Raw genomic sequence first — 21,414 nt, forward strand, 5'->3', positions numbered from 1 at the left:
CTTACCTGGATAATCAAGATAAAGCATTTACCACCACTCGGCATCACGCACAGGCCTGGCTCCTGTCAACCCGCGCAGTTCTCCGCCTTATGTGTGGTGTAGGTATATAAACCAGGCGAGCACATTCGAGTCACAGGTTTGAGCTAAAGCACCACCACTGCTGTGCTCCTCGCTTGCATTTACTCCTCGAGAGGCCAAAAGCATATAGCACTTGCGCTCGCTGGAACTTGCAGGATAGCTCTGTGTGGAAACGAAAGAAAAAAAAAAGGAAGGGAGAAAAGAGTGTGTGAGCTTGAGCTCAATCTACCTTTTGCGTTCATGCGTGGTGCATTTCCTTTAGACCCTGGAAGACAGCGGCAGAGGTGTTGCTGCTAGAGCTTCTGTCACGAAAGGAAAGCGAGTCAGCGATGGGAATGGCTCAGGAGTCGAGCGAAGAACAATCAACAACAGGAGAAGAGGGAAGTAATAATACTCACAAGAGCAGCAGCAACAGCCACGCCGGCAATGGTAACAATCTCCTCCAAGTCCTGTCCCAGAAGAGTCCCCTGCGATGCGGAGCTTGCCAGCGACCTTGCACTCACAGCATGCGGGACGAGACCGTTGTAAACATCCCGCACGTCAAGCTCTACAGCGACGAAGACGACTCGCCTCTCCACTCGCCGAGGCGCTCGGTCCCGTACGAGATCCAGGTAAAGAACCTCAGCTATCACACAGTCCCCAGCAGAGCGTCCACCGGAGTAGCGTGCTTCGTCCCAAAGAACTACTGGCCGGAGCTCCTCCAGACCAAGACCATCCTCCGGAACGTCAACTGTACTGCCAAGCCGGGTGAATTGCTCGCAATTGCGGGGCCGAGCGGAGCAGGGAAGTCGACCCTCCTGGAGATACTGGCCGGTCGCATCACCCCCGCGAAGAACAGCAGCATACTAGTGAACAAGCGGCCAATGGAGCTGAGCTCCTTCCGGCGGATCTCCGGCTACGTCATGCAGCACGACTTGCTCTTCCCGATGCTCACGGTGGCGGAGACGCTCATGTGTAGCGCGCAGCTCCGGCTTCCTTCCAGCATGCCCGCGTCGGGCAAGCGCGCTCGGGTGGAGCTGCTCATGGCGGAGCTCGGGCTGCGCGGCGTGGCGTCGTCGAGGATAGGCAGCGACGCTGTCCGTGGAGTCTCTGGCGGCGAGCGGCGGAGAGTTTCTATCGGAGTTGACGTGATCCACGACCCGGCCGTACTGCTCCTGGACGAGCCAACTTCCGGCTTGGACTCGGCGGCGGCGCTCCAGGTGGTGGCGATGCTCCACAACATGGCTAAGTCCCACGAGAGGACCATCATCCTCAGTATCCACCAGCCGGGCTTCCGGATCCTCGAGCTCATTCACTCCATCGTGCTGCTGGGTCCAGGACGGATGATCCACAGCGGGAGCTTGCAGGAGCTCTCGGACAAGCTCTTCGCGGCCGGCCACAGCTTCCCCCCTCAGGTGAACGTTGTCGAGTATGCCATCGAGACCATCAATCTGATCGAGGCGGACAGGGGCTGCGACGGTATCATCGCCGAGTGTTTCAACGTTCCGGTCTCGAAAATGCGCTGCTCGCTCGAGGACTTGTTCAACCAGAGAGTGCACGACAAGTCGCCACCACCACCGCCACCATCGGTTTTTGCTGCTCCTCGGATCGTCGACAAGCCAACTTTCGCCAACTCTCGATACAGGGAAATCTTGCTGCTGTCTAGCCGGTGTTGGAAGACCATCTGGAGAACCAAGCAGTTGTCGCTGGCGAGAACTGCGCAAGCGCTCGGTGCTGGCTTTGCTCTCGGCTCGGTGTTCACCCACCTGGGACGGAACGTCGTAGGCGTCCGGGAACGCTACGGCTTCTTCGCCTTCACTCTCACGTTCCTGCTCACGTCGACGAGTGAGTCACTGCCGATGTTTCTCGCGGAGCGCCAGATCTTCGAGCGTGAAACTTCCAGGGGAACATACAGGGTCTCGTCGTACGTGATCGCCAACACGCTCATGTTCCTGCCGTTCCTGTTCGTCTTCTCGCTCCTGTATACGGTACCGGCGTACTTCCTCGTTGGCCTCAACCATTCCATTGAAGCGTACGTCTTCTTCCTGCTCGATGTGTGGATGGTAGTGGTGGACGCCAACTCGATCGTTTCCTTCTTCAGCGCACTGGTTCCGGACTATATATTGGGGAACACTCTCGTCACCGGTACTCTTGGAGCGTTCTTCCTCTTCTCAGGCTACTTCGTCCCCAAGGATCATATTCCCAAGTACTGGCTGTTTATGCACTACCTGTCCGTCTTCAAGTACCCACTGGATGCGATGCTCATTAACGAGTACGAGTCTCTTTCTGACGTGTGCTTTGAGAAAGTCTGCAATCTCACGGGAAGAAGTGTGCTGGCCGAGTCCGGCCTCGAGCATTCCAGCAAGTGGATGAACCTGGGCGTTTCGGCAATTTTCGCCGTCGTCTATAGACTTCTCGCTTACCTTGTACTTCGGTTTAAGCCCCGGCATAAACAACACTAGTTAAGTCATGCAATAAGAATGACGTACTTCCAACGTACCTGTTAGTAACGGATCTCCTCTGTTTAACTGATTATCTTTAAAGTAGCGAGTGTCCGAAACTTTCAAAGTTCATGATGGCGTAATCCCACGATCCCAGGCTTTTGCTTTCTCACTCAATCCCAGAAACACCTGTTAGAGATACATTGAAGAAACAGTTGCTGTCAGGCTGCCTTAAATTAACTGCAGTTAACACAAAGATTGCCTGATCAGAGAATGTCCGCAATGAAAAAACTAAGTTTACCGTACAAAAGGAGCAGCCGAAACTCGATCAACCAAATGCTCGAACAATGATATTGGAAAACTTTCATCCGGAAACTTTATTTAACCTGGAACGGTTACTGTACAAAGAGCAACATCTACACGATGCCATCTCCCGTTCAATAATCATCGCCCCTGGACAATACCTCTTTGCACGTTGGCCGAAGTAGGACCGTGTGCTCAAATTGAGCAACGTAGCTACCCTTGATATCGCATAAGGGTGGATATGGCTGTAAGACGTCACGTACTTAGTGACAGCACAACCATAAGGGAAACGTCGACTTACCTGGACGATGCCAGCGTCACACAGATTTTTCAAAGCCATCAAGTATTTTGTCTCACCCAGCCTATCCAGATACCGACGACAAAAAGCCAGCGTTGAAAAGTTTTTGTCGATGGTTGCCAGCAGCTGCTTTGCCCGTGGCAGCCTCAAAGGAACATGACCGACGTCAAAATCCTTCATGTAGTGACTGCATTCCAAATCTTCTCTCACATAGCCTTTCCCTGCAAAAACAGTTGTCGACAAATGGCGACCAACTAAAATTGCAAACCAGTGGAGCCAAAAGTCTCGATGGCATAAAATTCTCCTTCTTCCATTTTTGTTTGTTCTCCTCCTTTGACAATAGGAACAGATTTACCCGCATGTATTTGATATGGTCCTATGCTGTGACCGTTCAAATTTCTTATACTTTTCACTGTACATTCAAAATAAAAATGTTTTATGAAACATAAGACATAAACGTTTACCTTGAAATGATTTGCCATTTATCTCAACTTCGTAAGACTCCATCACCTCTTGAATAGCAGCGCCAACGTCACAAAGCCTCACGTCGATTCCCGTTTCCTAGAAATGCATCCAAACTACGTTAAATGAGGGGTAAATTTGCGAATACGTACCCGAATACCAGTGTTCGTTGCTTCTCGCGCAGCCTCCAAAAGAGGATCGAACATGGGATTGAAGGCAAGTGTAAACGCGCAATCGATTATACGCCCTGAATAATACATTTAAAAACTTAGATTTTGCAAAAAAATAAACGTAAAAAGGAAAAAAAAAAAAAACAAACCTTCGATATGCGTTCCGAAATCCAGCTTCATAACATCATCGTACTGAAGTACTGTTTTGTCTCCAGCATTTGGTGTCCAGTGCGCAGCTACCCTGAGCCACAAAAATATTTACAAAATTTTATCAAGATAATATGCGCAGTACCAATTTAAAGAGCAGCCAGTTGGAAATGCAATTCCCGCATGCAATCCATTTTCAGATATAAGTTTTCGCACCATGTTTTCTAGTGTTTCGCAAATATCGACCATTGCAACTCCAGGCTTTGCGTACTTGCGAATGTAATTCCGCACCTAGCATATGGAAGGAAAGAAATTATAAAATTGTGCATCGCATTTTTTAAAAGAGGTACCTGACGATGTACTTCTGCGGCTTGACGAACTTCATTATATATGGGCTTCTCTAGCCTTTCCAATTCTCTTTTTTCTTCCGATGTTTCTCTCCAGAGGTTGCTGTCACGTAGAAGAACACGTATAAAGCATTAGTGAGGAAGTCAGTCGATTGTCTTACTCATCCTTGTAGTGCTGTATCTCTCCGATAGGAAACTCTCCGGATGGGAAGAGATCAGCTACAGCCACTGATGGAGGATCTGTCTGCTCAGTCGCTGCTTTCTTCTTCCTGATAAAATGTTTAAGCATCAGTAAACAAACACCCCAGCGTAGTGATTTAACGTACTTGGATTTCTTCTTCTTTTTCTTTGTTGCTTCAGCTGAAAGCAAAGGAAAGGTGAAAAGGAATGAGCTTGGAGCTGCCCAAAACAGCAAAGAAGCTTTCCTTACCGGATTCATTTTCGGGCTGATTCTCATCTTCGTCGTCTTCCTTATCACCAGCTAGAGCTTCGTCAGTGCTAGCAGCGACAACGGCAGCAGCACCGCCCTTCTTCTTCTTCTTCTTCTTCTTCTTGGCTGCGACGGCATCCTGCGCCAAAATATCGCATCAAAATCCAGGAAACAACGCACAGGATTTGGCATACCGGTCCAGCGCCTGGATCCACGACCTCCTCAGCAGCATCGTCTGGCACATTCTCATCCCCCAAGCTCATCGTCTTGAGCGCCTCCGCCTCATCCATCGCGAAGAACCCTAAATAGTTTAATACCTAAAAACCTGGCCACGTAGGCAGTGAAGGCAAAGCACCCGCATTTCTCTCTCATGACCTTTGCCATTAGAACTGACGAAAGAAGGCATCGACGGCCGGGATTCGTTTCTTTCCACTCGACGGCCGCGATGCTGCCAATTCGACAAAAGCGACGAGCTGCATACAATGGTGGAAGAGCCAGAAAGGGCGTGGTCACGCGAAGCTCTTAGCGAGGGATTAGGGTATTGGCGCAGGGCTAGCGTGGGAGCGCCGAGGCTGCGGTACCGCCGGAGCTCTGTTTTTTCGTCGGCATTCCATTGCCAGATCTGGAGCGATCACTCCTCTGGTAGGCGCTGGATCGAGAAATGGCTCCGATCGGCTGCTTGCGCATCGAAAGTATTCTATGAGTCTCACATTGCCCGGATTCTTCAGGCCTTGATCCTGAGGGGGAGATTTTGATGGGACATGGCAATGCTGGTGCGCTGGAGCTTGAAAAGCAGGCAGGATTTTGAGGAAGATAGTTCTCGACGCTTTTAGGACAGGTGTAATCTTGCAGCCATGGACGATGTTGCGATCATTCGGGAGATTTTGGCGGTCACCCATGTACCAGTTGTAGCGCAGTTGCAGTGGGAGAAACTGCAAAGTCTTTTGCGATCTGTCTGCGATCGACTCACAGCTCATGTAAGTTGTAGCTCCATTGTGAACAGAGGAGAGAGATTGATTTTAACCATCGCTACCACAGACAGCACGGCTTGAGAAAGCTGAGGAGCTCGCCAAAAATTTTCAAGCTTTCAAGGAGGAGATTTACGAAGTCTGGTACGAGATTTGACCCGTTTGCTTTTCTGTTTTTTCTTTCCCTGACGCGACGCAATGCAGTAAAAACACGGCTAAAGAGTGTAAAGATTTCACCGAGGTCGAGGTCCAAAAGCAGGCTGAGAAGCTCGATACACATGTTAAAGTCACTGGAGATCGTATCAACGCTGTTCAAAAAGGGTATGCTTCCGGCTTGGTGAGTGGAACTTGACAAAAGCTTCCATTGCAGGATGGAAGAAAATTCTGTAAACGTCAAGACAGTGACTGGGGATTTGGCAGAATTGAAGGCAGCCGTCGAGTCTGTTCCCAAAAGAGTTGAAGATTTAGAGGGAGGAATCCAGAACCTGACTGCGGTCAGTTCAGAGCTGCAAACCAAAGTCAAGGAGCAGGACGAAACAATAAGGAAACAGGGTGAAAACTTCCAGTCACAGTTTGAGCAGCATGTAGTCGAAACGACGGGGGCAGTGCGAGTTATGACAGAAGAAATAGAGTCTTTACAAGCTGATGTTCTGGACCACAGTGGAAGGCTGCAAAGTTTGGAAAATCAAGTATGCAATTCTCAACTATCTCAATTTCATGTTCACGGGTACAACGGGGTTACTGCTTCAGGGAGATGACCTCAAAATACAACTTCAGCAAACCGCCTCAAATCATGCTGCTGAGCTAGAAGCACTCAACAAATACTGCCAAGTACGTAAAATCGTTGTATGAAGGCACCTTAACTTTTCAATGGCTTCAGGCACTTCGTGTGGATCTTGATACGAAACTTGTAGCTCCCCCGGAGCTCAAACCAGGCCAGCGGCGTCCGAGTGCCATCGTGGCAGATCTTGGAACTGCTGTTACCGATCTTCAAAACCGCCTGCAAGCAAAAGCTGATGTTGTTGCTCTAGAAACGCTGACTCAAACCAACAAAGAGGTGATAGTTTTCGATTGGCATTCTGTTTTGGCTGATGTTGTTTCCTTCCCCAGTCTCTTCAAAGGGTGGCACAAATGATTGAGGATCTTCGGCATCAACAAAGGAGAGGCTCTGCTTCAGGTCCTGCACCCAATCGTAGGTCGTCAAAGTTATCAAGTTTGCTTGCTGGAGGCACAAAGGTGAGTAGAGTACTTATGCATGCGTCTGATTTAGCGAGCGAAGTATTTTTTACGTTTATCAGGGCATGGTGACGGACTATGTTGCGGACGAAGTCCGTGACGCTTTGAAAAATCACGACAGACTACTAGAAGAGGTGATGGGCCTTAGCACATTTCAGAACTTGAGTTTATTTGAGAATTTTGCAGATTCATAGGGACATGGGATATCTTGGAAGGACCGTGCTTATCATGTCTGGTCATGACCAGCGGTTTGCTCCAGAACAAAAGCCTGCAGAAGTGTCTGCCGCTCCACCTGGAACTGCTGGCGTTCCTTCAGGTGCAGTTGCAGGAGCACCGGGAGCTTCTGGACCTTTGGGAGCGCTAGGCCCTCCAGGCGCTCCAGGGGCTCCAGCCTCAGGCGTTCCAGGAGCTCCAGGTGCACCGGGTGTTCCAGGTGGCCCAGAAACTGTTCCTGATCAGAAACCTCAAGATCCTGAAGCAGCCTACGAGGACATGTTTTTTGCTTTTGAGGTAAGGGATTGCGAGCTTATCTCATTTCACATGTTTGCTACTGCAGAAAGCATTAAGAGAGAATCAAATACAAGTGAAAGAAGATACAACACAAATGAAGGAGTTGCAGATCCTAGTTGACGGTATGAAAGAGACAAAAGCAGAAAAGAAAGATATGCAGGTACCTTGCCTCGTTGTATCCTCCCAGACGATAGCTGTTTTCACATTTTTGCAGAAAATAGCTCGGATTGTTCGTGAGTTCATGGAGCAACCAGAGCATGCAGTGTTTAGTGGAAAGCCGCTAATGGGTTTCAAATGCATGTACGTGCTTTACTCTACTGTTTCCAAGGGGTTACTAACGACTACAAGTTGAGGTTTCAGGTCCTGTGACCAAGACATCCAAAAACTGAACCCACTTCGGGCTGATTATTTGCCACATAACGCAATGCCGAAGCAAGTGCTTCCTATGATGTCGGCGGAACGAATTTTTACTCCCGTAAGAATTTTGTGCGCTCCCGTAGAAACCAAAGCTAAAAGTTTTCTAAAATCTCAGAATGGTGGAAGTCCTCGATCAGCTCGAATCACCCAACGAAATTCCAACAGCAGCCCGTACTCGGCCAAGCTTCCTCGCAGATCGTTTTCAGCCGGACAAGCGAATCGAATGAGCAGGCCTTTATAGTAACCTGCAGGTACGCTCCTCGTGTGTTGCCGGTTTCGCGAGTTTTTACATTCGATTCCAGTTCCACCCTCTGTACGTCCGTTGTTTCAAAGTGTGATTTGCGCCTTTGTCCAAGCCAAAGTTTTCTTGGATGTCTAGATTCCCAGGTGTTTTAATTATCTCAGGATCGTTCTTTTGTCAATCGCTCTTGGTGTCCGCATTGTTTTTCTCCTTTCATGAGTTACCGAACGTTTTTGTTTTTCCTGTGTCCTCTTCTATCTCGAGATCTTTTCTTTGTCAATCACTCTTGGTGTCCGTTTTTTTTTTTTTTTTTTTTTTTTGCGAGTTACCAAACGTTTTTTCTTTTGTCTTTTTCTTTTTCTTCCTGCGTGGCATCCACGTGGGGATTTCAGGTGAACCGATTGATTAGGTCTCGAACGAGCTGGACCTATCACTGTGCGCTGCGCCTTTAGTCGTTTCATACAGTCATGGACGAAGACGCAGTACCATCGTCTCTGGAGGAGGCTGTGAGAATAGACCCGGCAACACTACGTCAAAACAAGGTGCTATTGCTTTCAATTTTATGCTCACTGTAGCTTCCTCTCCCTGTTTTTTATACAGTACGTTTCAGAGGAAACTCTCAAGAGTATATCCTCTCACAAAGGTACCTCTCTTAAGCTACTTAAATTCGATAGAGTTTTCTCAAGCTTGGAATAAAACAAATGCTGGCTTTTTTCTTTTTTTTCCAAGGTATCGTTGGGACAATCTTGACCGACAGCCTTGGAATCCCCATCAAGAGCTCCATGGACCACGCCACAACGACACAGGTTCGCTCTTTTGATAATTCCCACGTCTCAAGCCCCGTACACAGACAGGTACTTATTCGTGCAGTACGCAAGATACGTCGCTCTGATCGTGATGAAATCTAAGAACTTGGCGGCCGATATCGAACCAACTGTAAGTCATCCAAGAAAACTCCTTTTTTTTTGTGCCTGATCCTTCGTTTTGATCGCTGGATTGTTTTTTATTTCTTTTGTAGGACACCATGATGTTGGTGAGAGTGAGAACGAAATTACACGAGCTCATTGTTGTCCCCAGCGAAGACTACTACATTATAATCGTCCAGAAAGTGGTAGTGGGCGACGAGCACCAGCACCATCAACACCACCACCAGCGCCAATAGCAATAATAAGAAAGAAGCGAATCTGGAAGGGAATATTCTACCATTCACAGGGCCCTGTTAAAATTTGGCTACCGCGTAATAGGGTTAGGGCGTGTGTCGTGAGCTCACGCGAGGGATTCGCCACAGGTGAGAGCGCCGGATCGACGAATGCGGCAGGATGTCGCAATGTGGCAGCGCTGGAGCTGAGATTCAAGCGGCAGCGGCGTCATGAGGTGTGGATTGGAATCGAGCGACTGGAATTTGGCAATGAGAGTGCTCCTCCTGCTGCTGCTGCTTCCCCTGCTGTGGTATCGAGCTGGATCTGCGAGCGCGAGCGATGCTAGAGGCGATGGCGATGGCGGTAGCAGCATAGGGGCCGATGCGTTAGAGATTCTTGAGGCGGCGGCGAAGAATGGGAGTGGTGTGGAGGGATTTGGCGGTGCTGCGAATGGGACTGGAGGGAATGCTACTTTCTCTGTTAGGTGGGACGTCAAGAGCAACGACACAAGAAACAAGGAGGTGAACGACAAGGCGAGCCAGATAGTCAAGAATGTGGAGAAGCTTTTTGATTCTCTGGAGGATGACAGCCAGAAGGAAGCGGGCAAGTTTAACGACACGATTGAGAACCAAGGTGGTGTGCTCGAGACTGTTGCGAGAGTCGGCAAGCACTCCATGGACGAGGAGGAGCCCGGGAGCAATGGCAAAGAGAGCGAGCAGCAGTCTGGCAAAGATGACAAGCCGGACGAAGAGAAAGCGATCGGTCCAGAAGGGGTGGTGGTGGTGCCACAGCAGCAGCAGACTAATGCCACTGCCGAGAAACAAGACGAGCGAAGTGATAGTAGTGCCACATTGGAGCATCCTTCCATTTTGCCGCATCCAAGTCCAAACGCTACGACTATCGGTCAGAAGCCCGGTGGTGAGAAGAAGAACTCCACGGCAGGAAAAGACAATGGGCGACGCTACCAGTCGGAGGACGTTGCTCGGTTGATCGACAGAGACGACAACGAGTACGTTATCAGTCATCCCGGGAAGAGGTCTCAGATGCAGTTTCAGGAGGACTTGATGTTGATCCGGGACATTGTCGTCGTCATGGTTGCGTCCGCGCTTGGAGCTATCGTTTTTGCGTTCCTGGGACAGCCCGTGATCCTGGGCTACCTTGCTGCTGGGATGTTCGTGGGACCAGGTGGTCTCCACCTTGTTCACGAGCTCGTCCAGGTATGAAGCTTTGTCATTGTCTTTGTCATTGTCTAAGCTTTACGTTCCAGGTGGAAACACTCGCTCAGTTCGGTGTCATATTCTTGCTATTCGCTCTCGGCGTGGAGTTTAGCGCGACAAAGATGCAGGGAGTGAAAGCCGTGGCTTTAGGCGGGGGCTGCATCCAAATCCTCACGGCGATGGTGCTTGGGGCCCTGCTCTCCACGACGGTTCCGCAGGGTATCTTCATTGGTGAGTCTCGTAGTCTAGCAGCAAAAGTTACATTGACTTTCTATGCAGATTGTGTGACGTGCGCCCGTATGCAGGGGCTTTTCTGTCCATGTCGTCCACCGCGGTCGTGGTAAAATGCATGATGGACGCCAACATGGCCGGCACGGAACACGGTCAGGTTGGAATCTAATCTAAATACACTTGCGTGACAAGCACACGATCTAAGTTGTTTTTGTTTTTTCTTTTCCGGTGGTCCCAGATACTACTCGGCACGCTTATTTTCCAAGACTGCGCTTTGGGGCTCTTGCTAGCCGTCATGCCGGCACTCGCGGCCAAAGGCAGCAGCTCCTGGACGATCCTGATTGCATTGGCAAGGGAGTGTCTTTTGCTGTCCGGTTTTTGTGCGGTGGCCTGGATCGCCTCCAAGTTGGTTGTTTCACGGTTGCTTTCGGCTCTCAGCCGCTTGTCGAAGAACAGCTCCGAGTTGTACCAGCTAGGAATCGTTGGACTTTGTCTGAGTATATCCATGCTAAGTCAAAGCCTCGGGCTCGGGCTTGAAGTTGGCGCTTTCGTCGCGGGTCTCATGCTATCAGGTTGTATACTTCCTTGGTTTGATGTCTTCTAATTTTAAATTGTTCTTTTGTGTATTCTTGTGCAGGTGGAACGTATAGCGAGAAAACTCTCCACCACGTCGAGCCAATACGGAATATATTTGCCTCGCTTTTTTTAGCTTCTATCGGCATGGTCATGCACCCCGTATTTCTCTGGCAGCACAAAGATATTCTACTGGGGTCACTCGCGGTTCTGTTCTTCGGCAAAACATTCTTGATCGCTATAGTGGTACAATTTTAAAAGTCCTCGACTGTTGTTTGCAAGCTTCTAAGTTTTGTTTGCTGGTGTTTCAGGTCTGTGCATTTGGCTACAGCACTCCTATATCTGTGAGCGTTGGCATTGCTCTCGCACAGATCGGGGAATTCTCGTTTGTGCTGCTGAGCCGTGCTCAAGGCCTGGGACTAGTATCCAGAAAGCTCTACCTCCTCTTGATGGGTACCAGCGCATTCAGCCTTGTCCTCACTCCATTTGCGTTCAAGCTCGTCGCCCGCCTTGTACCCAGGGAGAAGAAAAGCCAGTACGCACTTTTCAACTTACCAGTGCATGGCTTCGGTTACCACTTGGAAACAGGTGACAAGAAGCAGCACACCGAGGATAATCTCGAGGACGAGAAGGACCTTCTCAATCAACAAAGTAAGCCGAGTGAAGGGAAAGACGCCGAAGATGCTCGAGAGAAGTTATTCCCACAAGTCACGTTGCGGAGACCATTTTCACAAGTGTTTAGTGGACACTGGAGGTGAACAGGTAAGTGTACATTAACATCAGAAGCCAGTGGGTAAGGGATTCTTTTTCCCGTTACAATAATCGCCGTTCTCTTCTAGTTTTTTTCTTTTTTTTTCTCAGTTTCGAAGTCTTGTTTTCTATTCTTCTGTAACAAATTTTTTCAGGCAATTGTATAGAGGTTTCAGTTATTCGACTGGAGGCCCCGCAAAAGATTTAGCAGTGCTAAGAAAAGGTTCAATATGTCCAAGTACAGGGACACCGAAGCCCAGATATACTCATCGAAAGTGAACCTTCTGATCAAGTTCTCGGTATCGTAGATTATATATGCACTGAAGATGACGGTGGTTATTGCAGCAAAGATGGTCCCCGAGACTGGTCCCAGAGGAAAGAAGATCTGGAAGCCACAAAAACAGGAGAGGATTAGCTGGGATGTCCGATATGCACACACCTGGATTATCCCCCAGAGCACGACGACTACAAGCGATACGAAGAGATATGGTCTGAGGAAGCTGAAGTCGTGGCCTTGCTTTACTGCCCAGAAGGTGTACGCTGTCAGAGCTAGTGCTACTGTAGCAGTGAGAATGAGGGCCTCGAGTAGGACGTCTCCTGGGATTCGGACAAAAAGTGGAACAGGTTGAGAATCGTTTGGAGCGAGGGGTGAAAACAGATGGAACGGGACAAGCTTTGCTTACCTCGGATGAAGGCGCAGGAAGTCCCGACGGAGAGGCTCAAGAAGACCGTGAAGAGGCTGAGAAGAACCAAGTTGAGCGGATGGTGGTGCTGATAGTTGTAGAGCGGGCATAGCACTGAGAGGAAAAGGAAAACAAAACAATCAGGAACAGGAAAGGATGAAGTTTATCCAAGGAAGACAGGATCAAAAGCAGTTCTTGTAAGGAACAAGCAAACGGACAGAGGAAAAATAAATCTTCCCAGGATCACAGGAAGATTTTGAGCAGGAAGACAAAAGCCAAGATCACAGAAAGCCAAACAAAGAAGAAAAGCAAAAAAAGCAGCACGGACTTACGTATCAGAGGCAGGAGCGCGAGGAGGACGAGGAGCAGTGTGTTGTGCGCGAAGAAATCCGCGACGGGCTGCGAGAAGACGATCACCGCCGCAACGAGAGCTGTGAGAACGATCTGGGTGCTCAGGATTCCATAGACTTTGCGGATGAAACCCCATCGCAAGACGTTGTCGCTGTAATCGATGCCCGGGTAGAGCGCTCCGCTGGGCTCGTATCCCGTCTCGATGTCCGCGTAGCCACCACCACCTTTGAGATTGCCCGACGTTGATCCATACATTTTCTCTTCTCTCTCTCTCTTGCTGGGAGAGGGGGAAAGAACCCTAAAACAAACTTGCCACGTGGCAACTTCTTATTAATGGTAAAAGTAAAAGGTGTTAACTAAATGTAAGTTTTTCCTTCTTGACTAAAAATGACACTAGCTTTCTCCAACAAAGTGTTACATGAGCTAGTAAAAAGCCACGACCTTGAGCGAGCGAGGTCTTACTTTCTCCAAATGCCATATCATAGTGTAGTGACGTGGAACACCATGCTAGCAGCATATGCCCAGAATGGGCATATTGACATGTCACGGGCTTTCTTTGATTCTATGCCACGCCGCAGCCTCGTGTCATGGAATACCATGCTGGCAGCCTACGTCAAAAGCGAGGACTGTGGCCACGCAAGCCAGATCTTCAATGACGTGCCAATGCGGGACGTTGTGACGTGGACAACAATGCTGACTGGGCATGCCCAGTCTGGGTATATACTCGCCGCTGAGCGGCTGTTTCATGAAATGCCGGAGTGGAACTTGCTAACATGGAGTGCGATATTTTCAGGGTACATTCTTAAGGGTGACAAGACTAAGTCGCAAAATCTGCTAGAGAAGATTCCAGTTCTAGATCTGATTTTAGCGACAACGATCCTCACGACATATGCCCACTTGGGGCATGTAGCTCAAGTCGTAAGTTTGTTTGATCAGCTTCCTTCCCGCGATCTAGTCTCGTGGAGTGCTCTTCTCTCTTCTTACGCCACAAACTTTGATCTCGATGGAGCCAAAAGTGTCTTTGATGCCATGCCAGAGAGGAACCTCGTCTGCTGGAACACAATTCTTTCCGCGAATGCCTTGGCGGGGCAAAAGGAGGAGGCAAAAGCTTTGTTTGATTCAATGCCAATGCGTGATACGCTGTCCTGGACATCTCTCTTAAACGCGTATTCAAGTGCCAGAAACATTGAGCAAGCAAAGTCCGTGTACGGCCAAATGCCGCGGCATGATCTTGTCTCAAGAACAGCAATGCTTGCGGCATTTGCCGCGAACGGGCATCCAGGAAAAGCCAAGGCCATGTTTGATTCCATTCCAGAGCTCCAATGTGAGATTTCTTGGAACGCTCTCCTTGCTTCTAATGCGCAGAATGCTCGATTTATCGAAGCTCTGGAGGCCTTTTACTCCATGGCCACAGTCCAAGCCCCCACTGCCACAAGCTTTGTTCCAGTGATCATCTCTTGCAGCCACAGAGGAGAGATTTATAGAGGGCGATCGCTCTTCTTGTCAATGGGTGTAGATCATGGCTTGGAGTACACAAGGCAGCACTTTTGTTGCATGGTGGATCTTCTTGGACGGGGTGGATTTCTAGATGCCTCGCGAGAGCTCATTGCTTCAATGCCTTTTATTCCAGGTGCATTGGAGTACACTTGCCTGCTTGGAGCGTGTCAGGCTTCCAAGAATGTAGAACATGGAGGCCATGTTGTGCAAAAGATTTTGGGCCTGGTAGTGCCTGGTACAAATAATCTACTTTATAATAAACATTTGAGATTTGAATAGATAGATGATAGAGATAGATAGTGAGATTTATCAAAAATAAAACTTTATATGGATAGTTTTTGAGTTAAAGGTATCCATGTAGTCATTCTTACCACCTTAAGAGTAGGAAATTAAAATGTTTCCAGAACGTGTTTAGGATGTTTTACAGGAGAAGCTAGATGCTTCAGAGGTTACCACCTTCTGCTTGGCATTGGACGGTGAGTATGATAGAGTGGTACGGGCTTTTCTTAAAGAAGAGTCAAGAGGGGTGACATGAGTGATGGCCTGAATCGCTTGGGACTGTATAGGATGGCTGGTCGCAAAGGGGAAATACATAGCAGAGCTTGCTGGTGAGATGGTGAAAGAAGGATATGTCCCAAGCACCAGAATTGAGAGCATTTTTGACAAGCGCCATCAAAGCTGCCCGTATCTTAACAATCTCTGAAAGAGATCTCCAGGTTGGAGAAAGACGAGCGGTATTTGCTGAAGTGCATGGCGGCAGGGAGAGCGAGAAGTGGGTTGCTGACACATTCAAAACCAGATGTTGTCAAAACCAAAAGAAAAGAGCTATGAAAACCATAAAATGAAAAATACCTGGGCGATCTGGAAGGCCATGAGGGTGGCTTGTTCGGCCTCTTGGCGTTGTTGGCAGGTCTTCAAATCGGCGAGGTAGCGATTGTAGTCGGCCGTCATCTTGAGATACAAGACCAACGACTCGCCGGTTGAGGACGTCGACATGAGGTGTGTGTCAACGAGAGCAAGAAAGGCCTTGATGGTGTCCTCGTTGCAATTTTTTGGCTCAACATACGACGGGAGCATGCTTTTGCGGAGCTTCCTCCGACTCACCCCTTCCGACTGGACTTGTCGGCGTTTTGCTTCGAGCATCTAAACTCTCTGGATTGGGCTTGTTTTGTGGCACAGAAGGTATGCGTGCTTACGTTGTTTCTTGTGCTAAGCCTCTTGCATTGTTTTCTCAGGCTATTGACGAGGCACAGGCCAAAGTTGCATCGGGGGAAGGAAATCAGCCGGATCATGGAGCTCCTCCGGCAAAACCTCGCGGTTTGGATGAGAATGAGTATTGAATCATCTCTCCAAGTTGTGAATTCTTTAATACTAGAGAGGTTTGATGGCAATTGCCTAGTGTGATTCTTCCAAGCAAGCAGCAGCAACTCAGTGGTGATAAAACTCGATTTGACATTGCTACTCAGTTTCAGGCTTGGTGTTGGAGATTGTGGCAAATTCTTCTCATAAGTTTCTCCTTACGAGCAGATGTCAAGGCACCGACAGAGGGCAGCAAGAAGCGGGATCAACCGCATAGCAGAACCTGGGAGAAAGTCAACGCTCAAACACTGATCCACTTTGCATTCTTTGCATCCATTGGTCTCGTGCTTCATAGTGGGCAGATTCTTGCTCTTCACCTGCTATAAGTCCAGTGGCATCACCAGGAACAAACATCCCCACTCAAATCTGTTCTATATTGGAAAGGGTGGAAACATCGAAATGTGGTTTGAAAGGTGTGGCAAGGTGGACAAAATTATTATAGATGGTGAGATAGGACTGGTGGGAGAAACCTTAGTAACTATGATCCCATAAAGTGTTGATATTTTAGAGGATATGGAATTCCAAAGGGAGGGACATGCAGCCTAAACCACAAGCATCAGCATCAAGACTTTAGAGTGATAGGAGGATTCACCACTAAAAATTTCATAATGTAGTCAAAAAACAAATGATATAGTTGGTTCTTCCATTGATTAATTCCACAATGTTGGGATTGCAATATACCATAACACGCATGTAATGAGCCTTCAGTGTAATCCACAGCTCTAAACAGCTTGTTGAAGCTTTAGAGGACCAGTGAGAAAGATGATGCTCAACTTGGTGGTTGATCATTGCTCCCACCTGAATTACCACAAGAAAGCAGCGACCAAGTGGCTTTAAAATCACCACTGACAAAACATACACGAGTTTGAGATGGAACTTGCAGTTCTTGGCCACATCAAGCACCGAGACTTGGTGAGCGGATTCATGCTATCATCAGCCAGCAACCTCTCCCTTTTCAAATTCATGGACTCCACAGCAAGTTCTTTCTTGTATATAATAAAGTTCTCATAATCTTGTATGATGCTCGATTGGGACGGGTGCATGAATTGCTTGCTTTCGGCTTATGTCCAGTATGGGCAATATCATGTAAAATGTCTGGGCGAGACTGCCAGGTTCGAGAACTATGCTGTGGTTATGGTGCAATTAGAAAATGTGTAATCCTGGTGGCCATCACTCCCGGGAAGGTAAACCAATCATGTAACTAGATATGTACAGTTTAGTGTTTGTTTATTCTTGTAAAGATACGAAAAAAAAATGTCTTAAGAACACTAGAACATTCATTGTGGATTTTGCATCAAGAAACATGCAAGAAGAGCAAATTCAAGGAATCTCTATTCTTGCTATTGTTATGTTTGCTGGAATACAAAGAAAAAACCTCTTACCAATAAGAAACATCTATGATCTAAAACAGATCTATCACCAATCTATGATATTCTACTTTACTGAAATCTAGAGAACTTGCACTTGCTTATGAACAATAGAAATATAAATTTGGAATACCCTACTGAGAATGGGTCGCAAGAGAAAGTAAAAAAATGTGGATATCATTTTAGAAGGTGATGTGATTGTAGAAGATGCTACTTGTAATAAAGAAGAATATATACCTCTGTGGGGATTTGTTTGAAAACTAATGTGAGAAAAAAAAATAACTGTAGAATATGTGAAATCTGTTATAGTCTGTCTACTATTGGCAATTTCTGTCATATGATTTCTAGTAGGGCAGGGAGACAAAAAAAAACAACAAAAAAACAAAAAAACAAAAAAACAACATGGGTTTAATGTCAGAGAATGAAAATGGTAAATGTGAGCAACATTCTTGGTAAGATGGAAAAATAATACATACATTGTAAGGCCCTTTTTTAATGATGGAAAGTGTTTTCAATTGTTTGTTGTGATGAGAGAATAGCAACTGTAAAATCACATCATTTTCCATGCTTTATCCAAAGAGTATTAATTTTAAAGATTTAATACAAAATTATAGTAGTGCTTAGAATTTGCATCAATGGGTGCAAATATTGAAGAGATTGCAGTAGGTGGCCCTAATTATTTTAAGATATATGGGAAGTTTCAAACCAAATAATGAAAAATATACAACTTATTCACAATTATATACCACTGTATCAGATGTTTTACAAGCTTACCTATATATATATATATATATATATATATATATATATGTATGTATGTATGTATGTATGTATGTATGTATATACATCAAAATATTTTGTGGATCCATATTTATAAATATTTTTGTGTACTTGGTGGTACCTTCATAAATGACTGAATAACGACATTAACATAATTGGTGTTATTAATATTGTTTAGACTAATTGGTCTTAACTAAAACAATAAAGACTTCTCAACAATACAGAAGTTATAAATAAGAATATTAAAATTGATAAAGATCACTTTAAGTTAGATTAAACATAGTATCTAGAAATTAAAAAATTTATATTAATTTTAAATTTTTAATGGTTTTTTATTTATTCTCTTTTGAAGTGATTTCTTAAATATTCTCATTATTAACTATGAGTCAAAGCTATATTCTAAATTTTTTTCAAGAGCATTTTTTTTTCTGTATACATTTAAAATCTTTAAATTTCATACAATGGTATAAAATATTTATCTAGTTGAAATTTCTATTGAATTTGTTTTTTGCTAAAATTAATTCTTATATATTAATTTCTAATTTTATAAAAAGTATTAATTAATTATTTATTTTATGATATTAAATAATTATATAGATATTAAATGAACTATATAGATATATTATGTGATCCCTGATCAGGTTGAAGAACTTTTACTCAAAACAAACAACGAGGCTTCTCAGTTATGGAAAAAAATATCAAACAACCTTAAGTGGGTAAGGGAGGTTGTAGTATGGGCATTATTGTTTTTTTCTCACATTTAAGCAAATTTATTCATTTTATAATGAAAATGTGCACACTGGGAGATTCTTCCTTATATATTTAATATACGTGATCATACCATGGCGTTTATTCATTTTTTTCAACTATTAGCATCATTTGCTAAGCCATGAGAGGTACTTAGATTTGTTCAGAGAGTAGACGAATTTCTCGGAAAAGATAAGTATATTATATAGAGCTCTTTTATTTTAGATATTCTAAAATAAAAAATTTAAGTATAAATATTTTCAAAATATGTTTTATGGGCAAAGTTGTTTTTCGAGTATTAAAACTTTGTTTTTCATTTCTAATATATTTATTGGCACCTAAAATTTTATGGTTTCTTAATTATCATATCATTTAGACTTTCTCTAACATTTTTTTGGCTTATTTTTGGCAAAAAAGTTTTAAGTCAAGCTTAATATTTTAATTAATAACATTTTTTTCTTGCATAATCTAGTGGCTAGAAATGTTAGAATTTTAAAAAATTAATAAAAAGCTGCTCTAGTTTTGGTGGAAAGAATAAAAGATCTATTTTTATATATAGGCACAAAATCATATAAAAACTATTTCTTTAAGTGAAGAAATAAAAACAAAAAAAATAGTAATATAGACAAATGATAGGATTATAAATAACTCTAATACATCTGAAAGGTGATAACACTTAAATAATTTAATAAAAAAGTAGAAATAAACTATTAAAAAACTTAAGATAAACTCTATTTATTAAAAAGTTAAATAATCAGTAGATGCAATCAATTTGGGAAGAACACTAAAATTAATAACACTAAATCTAAAAGACAAAAACTCTTTAAAATGTTATATGATATAATAAGTTGAATTTAATGCCTAAGTTGGTATAAGATAAAAGAGAAAATGATAGTATTCTCAAGTAAATAATTTTTAAGAATAAAGGAAATAAAATACTTATAATATGTATGTAAACTGTATTGGTAGGCTTCTTTGTGCTCTAAACATCAATTTTGCAATGGTGCCAAACAGAAATTACTTACAAATTAAATTTGAAATTCACAAACCCTTTTGGGTTTAGGGCTGACTGGATAGGTCGTTTGAAATCCGAAAGATTTTGGCGCCGAGCAGGGTTTTCTCTCGAATGCCCATGAAGCAGCGGTGTGCACGGCGGCGATCCTCGCCGGAGCAGTGGCGTTGTAGACGCGAGCGCGAATCCACGCAGTCGTGAGCGGCCGGGGGGAGATTTCGATGATGGATCCGCGATTCAAGAACGCATACGGTCAGCTAGATTACCAAGACGCGGGGCAGTCATCGGATCAAGATTTCTTCGCCGGCAGCTATGGCGGCGGGATGCAAATGGGGGGAATGCCGCCGCGAGGAGGAGGAGGTATGGGCGGCATGCCAGGCATGGGAGGGATGCAAAATATCCATGGCATGCAAGGAATGGGAGGAATGGGCGGCATGGGAGGAATGAGAGGGAGTCTTGGCAGCGGCCCTGGCGGCGGCGGTGGCGGCGGCGGTGTTATGGGAGGGCCGATGATGGTGCCTTCTTCGATTCCTTCTTCTTCCTCGGCGGCACCGGCGGCTTCGAGGCCTGGCGGCGCTCATCCCCAAAATCCGCATGAGCATTTGCACGTTCAGCATATGGTGGAGGGAGCGCTCAAGATGGTCTCCATGCTCAACTTCATGAAGGTAATGAATGGGTCTCTCCTCTTCTAGGGTCCTGTGATCGATGGGTGTGTGCGTGATTTAGGTGGAGCTTGGCGATCACAAGACACTGCGATCCAAGGAGCAATGGCGGGCAGCCGGTGCCGAGTTCCTTGGAACTTTACTCTTCGTCTACCTTGGCTGTGGCTCAGTCATTGCTTCAGGTATCGAAGTTCTTCCATATCTAGGAGCTCTGGCTCCATTCTAGACTCTTTTGTCTTTTGGTTTTCCTTGTCGAGGTGCTGATTTTTGCTTTACGTGGAGAAATACATTGCAGGAATGCTTGGTCCGGGAATGACCGCTGCACGGCTGGTAGCCATAGCTTTGGGACACGGTCTTGCGATTGCTTTTCTAGCCGGTGCCACGGGAGCTATATCAGGTGGTCACTTAAATCCAGCAGTGACTTTGGCGTTCGTGGTTGCTGGCAAAGAAACACTTCTTCGAGCCGGATTATATGTTGGTGCTCAGGTGTGCATGATCTATACGGCTTTGCTTCTCCATCTAAAGTGGTGTTTCTATACAGCTTTTTGGAGCGATAATGGGAGCAGCAATCCTGAGATGGTCCACGCCGGGGCCTTGGGTCGGCGCTCTCGGAGCTCATGATCTCTCCAACGGTGTTTATCCGGGCCAAGGATTTATCATGGAGTTCATGCTAACTTTTGTGCTTGTCTTTGTCATTTTTGGAGTGGCTGTGGATCGACGAGGACCTGGTAATCACTTGACATTGTGCATGTTTGATTATTCTTACCAAGGTTTAGTTTCATGCAGGTGTGATTGCTCCTTTGCCGATTGGTTTTGCTGTTCTAGTGGATCACCTGGTTGGAGTTCCATTCACGGGTGCATCAATGAACCCCGCCAGAAGTTTTGGACCAGCTGTGGTTTCGGGTGCATGGTCGGCTTCGTTTTGGATTTATTGGTTTGGACCTTGCTTTGGAGCAGCAGCTGCATCTGCTCTATACAAGTAAGCTCTTCAGTCATTTTCTTCTAAAGGTTGAAAGTTT

The 21,414-nt window shown here is 45.8% G+C and overlaps 7 protein-coding genes across 11 annotated transcripts; 5 read left to right on the top strand and 2 right to left on the bottom strand.

Annotated features, from left to right (window-relative positions):
• Window positions 1-8: 8 nt before the first annotated feature.
• LOC9633359 (ABC transporter G family member 5) lies at window positions 9-2,736 on the top strand. The gene has a single exon (XM_024672958.1). The coding sequence runs from the start codon at window positions 408-410 to the stop codon at window positions 2,517-2,519; it is 2,112 nt and encodes a 703-aa protein (XP_024528726.1). The 5' UTR covers window positions 9-407; the 3' UTR covers window positions 2,520-2,736.
• A 115-nt stretch (window positions 2,737-2,851) lies between these two features.
• On the bottom strand, window positions 2,852-4,977 carry LOC9633360 (methionine aminopeptidase 2B). Its single transcript, XM_002967983.2, has 12 exons — window positions 4,850-4,977; window positions 4,656-4,794; window positions 4,552-4,585; window positions 4,387-4,494; window positions 4,229-4,328; window positions 4,024-4,169; window positions 3,881-3,972; window positions 3,714-3,808; window positions 3,564-3,660; window positions 3,368-3,511; window positions 3,103-3,320; window positions 2,852-3,046 (listed from the first exon to the last, which is right to left on the bottom strand). Exons 1-12 carry the CDS (start codon window positions 4,943-4,945, stop codon window positions 2,936-2,938), a joined length of 1,380 nt encoding a protein of 459 aa, XP_002968029.2. The 5' UTR covers window positions 4,946-4,977; the 3' UTR covers window positions 2,852-2,935.
• Window positions 4,978-5,134: 157 nt separating this feature from the next.
• On the top strand, window positions 5,135-8,208 carry LOC112345681 (collectin-12-like). The gene is made up of 13 exons (XM_024672962.1): window positions 5,135-5,632; window positions 5,694-5,767; window positions 5,828-5,944; window positions 5,994-6,312; window positions 6,374-6,454; window positions 6,504-6,680; window positions 6,734-6,859; window positions 6,922-6,993; window positions 7,046-7,369; window positions 7,416-7,529; window positions 7,584-7,669; window positions 7,730-7,844; window positions 7,902-8,208. The coding sequence occupies exons 1-13, from the start codon at window positions 5,510-5,512 to the stop codon at window positions 8,025-8,027; spliced, it is 1,854 nt and encodes a 617-aa protein (XP_024528730.1). The 5' UTR covers window positions 5,135-5,509; the 3' UTR covers window positions 8,028-8,208.
• A 214-nt stretch (window positions 8,209-8,422) lies between these two features.
• LOC9633361 (K(+) efflux antiporter 5) lies at window positions 8,423-12,116 on the top strand. 4 transcript variants are annotated; one of them, XM_024672957.1, is made up of 11 exons: window positions 8,423-8,569; window positions 8,628-8,670; window positions 8,757-8,833; window positions 8,878-8,963; window positions 9,046-10,383; window positions 10,434-10,614; window positions 10,689-10,771; window positions 10,853-11,186; window positions 11,252-11,433; window positions 11,499-11,722; window positions 11,776-11,890. In XM_024672957.1, exons 5-11 carry the CDS (start codon window positions 9,397-9,399, stop codon window positions 11,777-11,779), a joined length of 1,995 nt encoding a protein of 664 aa, XP_024528725.1. In that variant the 5' UTR covers window positions 8,423-8,569; window positions 8,628-8,670; window positions 8,757-8,833; window positions 8,878-8,963; window positions 9,046-9,396; the 3' UTR covers window positions 11,780-11,890. The 4 variants fall into 4 exon arrangements, with proteins under 4 accessions (XP_024528725.1, XP_024528722.1, XP_024528723.1 ...); XM_024672954.1 differs by having other exon boundaries at window positions 11,499-12,116; XM_024672955.1 differs by having other exon boundaries at window positions 8,882-8,963; window positions 11,499-12,116.
• On the bottom strand, window positions 11,943-13,268 carry LOC9633362 (BI1-like protein). Of its 2 annotated transcripts, XM_002967984.2 has the most exons (4): window positions 12,953-13,268; window positions 12,621-12,734; window positions 12,377-12,534; window positions 11,943-12,322 (listed from the first exon to the last, which is right to left on the bottom strand). In XM_002967984.2, exons 1-4 carry the CDS (start codon window positions 13,224-13,226, stop codon window positions 12,110-12,112), a joined length of 759 nt encoding a protein of 252 aa, XP_002968030.1. In that variant the 5' UTR covers window positions 13,227-13,268; the 3' UTR covers window positions 11,943-12,109. The 2 variants fall into 2 exon arrangements, with proteins under 2 accessions (XP_002968030.1, XP_024528733.1); XM_024672965.1 differs by having other exon boundaries at window positions 11,943-12,534.
• Window positions 13,269-13,358: 90 nt separating this feature from the next.
• LOC112345512 (pentatricopeptide repeat-containing protein At4g02750-like) lies at window positions 13,359-15,808 on the top strand. Its single transcript, XM_024672393.1, has 5 exons — window positions 13,359-14,693; window positions 14,896-14,961; window positions 15,185-15,269; window positions 15,379-15,447; window positions 15,648-15,808. The coding sequence occupies exons 1-5, from the start codon at window positions 13,359-13,361 to the stop codon at window positions 15,806-15,808; spliced, it is 1,716 nt and encodes a 571-aa protein (XP_024528161.1).
• Window positions 15,809-20,342: 4,534 nt separating this feature from the next.
• LOC9631119 (aquaporin AQPAe.a) lies at window positions 20,343-21,378 on the top strand. The gene is made up of 5 exons (XM_024672394.1): window positions 20,343-20,398; window positions 20,460-20,577; window positions 20,678-20,869; window positions 20,962-21,123; window positions 21,182-21,378. The coding sequence occupies exons 1-5, from the start codon at window positions 20,351-20,353 to the stop codon at window positions 21,376-21,378; spliced, it is 717 nt and encodes a 238-aa protein (XP_024528162.1). The 5' UTR covers window positions 20,343-20,350.
• The last annotated feature ends 36 nt before the right edge of the window (window positions 21,379-21,414 follow it).

Source organism: Selaginella moellendorffii, unplaced genomic scaffold, assembly GCF_000143415.4.
Source record: "Selaginella moellendorffii unplaced genomic scaffold, v1.0 SELMOscaffold_9, whole genome shotgun sequence".
Taxonomy (NCBI): Eukaryota; Viridiplantae; Streptophyta; class Lycopodiopsida; order Selaginellales; family Selaginellaceae; genus Selaginella; species Selaginella moellendorffii.

What these genes read in the sequence shown, in the direction of transcription:
- LOC9633359 (XM_024672958.1), top strand. Translation starts at nt 408, where the DNA reads ATGGGAATGGCTCAGGAGTCGAGCGAAGAACAATCAACAACAGGAGAA.
- LOC9633360 (XM_002967983.2), bottom strand. Translation starts at nt 4,945, where the DNA reads ATGGATGAGGCGGAGGCGCTCAAGACGATGAGCTTGGGGGATGAGAAT. An exon ending in TCAGCCCGAAAATGAATCCG is followed by an intron (nt 4,586 to 4,655) that starts GTAAGGAAAGCT and finishes CTTTGCTTTCAG; the next exon opens with CTGAAGCAACAAAGAAAAAG. An exon ending in AAAAAGAAGAAGAAATCCAA is followed by an intron (nt 4,495 to 4,551) that starts GTACGTTAAATC and finishes ACATTTTATCAG; the next exon opens with GAAGAAGAAAGCAGCGACTG.
- LOC112345681 (XM_024672962.1), top strand. Translation starts at nt 5,510, where the DNA reads ATGGACGATGTTGCGATCATTCGGGAGATTTTGGCGGTCACCCATGTA. An exon ending in GAGGAGATTTACGAAGTCTG is followed by an intron (nt 5,768 to 5,827) that starts GTACGAGATTTG and finishes GACGCAATGCAG; the next exon opens with TAAAAACACGGCTAAAGAGT. An exon ending in ATCAACGCTGTTCAAAAAGG is followed by an intron (nt 5,945 to 5,993) that starts GTATGCTTCCGG and finishes CTTCCATTGCAG; the next exon opens with GATGGAAGAAAATTCTGTAA.
- LOC9633361 (XM_024672954.1), top strand. Translation starts at nt 9,397, where the DNA reads ATGAGGTGTGGATTGGAATCGAGCGACTGGAATTTGGCAATGAGAGTG. An exon ending in CGCGGGTCTCATGCTATCAG is followed by an intron (nt 11,187 to 11,251) that starts GTTGTATACTTC and finishes ATTCTTGTGCAG; the next exon opens with GTGGAACGTATAGCGAGAAA. An exon ending in CATTCTTGATCGCTATAGTG is followed by an intron (nt 11,434 to 11,498) that starts GTACAATTTTAA and finishes CTGGTGTTTCAG; the next exon opens with GTCTGTGCATTTGGCTACAG.
- LOC9633362 (XM_024672965.1), bottom strand. Translation starts at nt 13,226, where the DNA reads ATGTATGGATCAACGTCGGGCAATCTCAAAGGTGGTGGTGGCTACGCG. An exon ending in CGCGCTCCTGCCTCTGATAC is followed by an intron (nt 12,735 to 12,952) that starts GTAAGTCCGTGC and finishes TTTTCCTCTCAG; the next exon opens with TGCTATGCCCGCTCTACAAC. An exon ending in TTCCTGCGCCTTCATCCGAG is followed by an intron (nt 12,535 to 12,620) that starts GTAAGCAAAGCT and finishes TCCGAATCCCAG; the next exon opens with GAGACGTCCTACTCGAGGCC.
- LOC112345512 (XM_024672393.1), top strand. Translation starts at nt 13,359, where the DNA reads ATGACACTAGCTTTCTCCAACAAAGTGTTACATGAGCTAGTAAAAAGC. An exon ending in TGACACATTCAAAACCAGAT is followed by an intron (nt 15,270 to 15,378) that starts GTTGTCAAAACC and finishes CGTTGTTGGCAG; the next exon opens with GTCTTCAAATCGGCGAGGTA. An exon ending in ACAAGACCAACGACTCGCCG is followed by an intron (nt 15,448 to 15,647) that starts GTTGAGGACGTC and finishes TTTGTGGCACAG; the next exon opens with AAGGTATGCGTGCTTACGTT.
- LOC9631119 (XM_024672394.1), top strand. Translation starts at nt 20,351, where the DNA reads ATGGTGGAGGGAGCGCTCAAGATGGTCTCCATGCTCAACTTCATGAAG. An exon ending in CCATGCTCAACTTCATGAAG is followed by an intron (nt 20,399 to 20,459) that starts GTAATGAATGGG and finishes TGCGTGATTTAG; the next exon opens with GTGGAGCTTGGCGATCACAA. An exon ending in TTCTTCGAGCCGGATTATAT is followed by an intron (nt 20,870 to 20,961) that starts GTTGGTGCTCAG and finishes TAATGGGAGCAG; the next exon opens with CAATCCTGAGATGGTCCACG.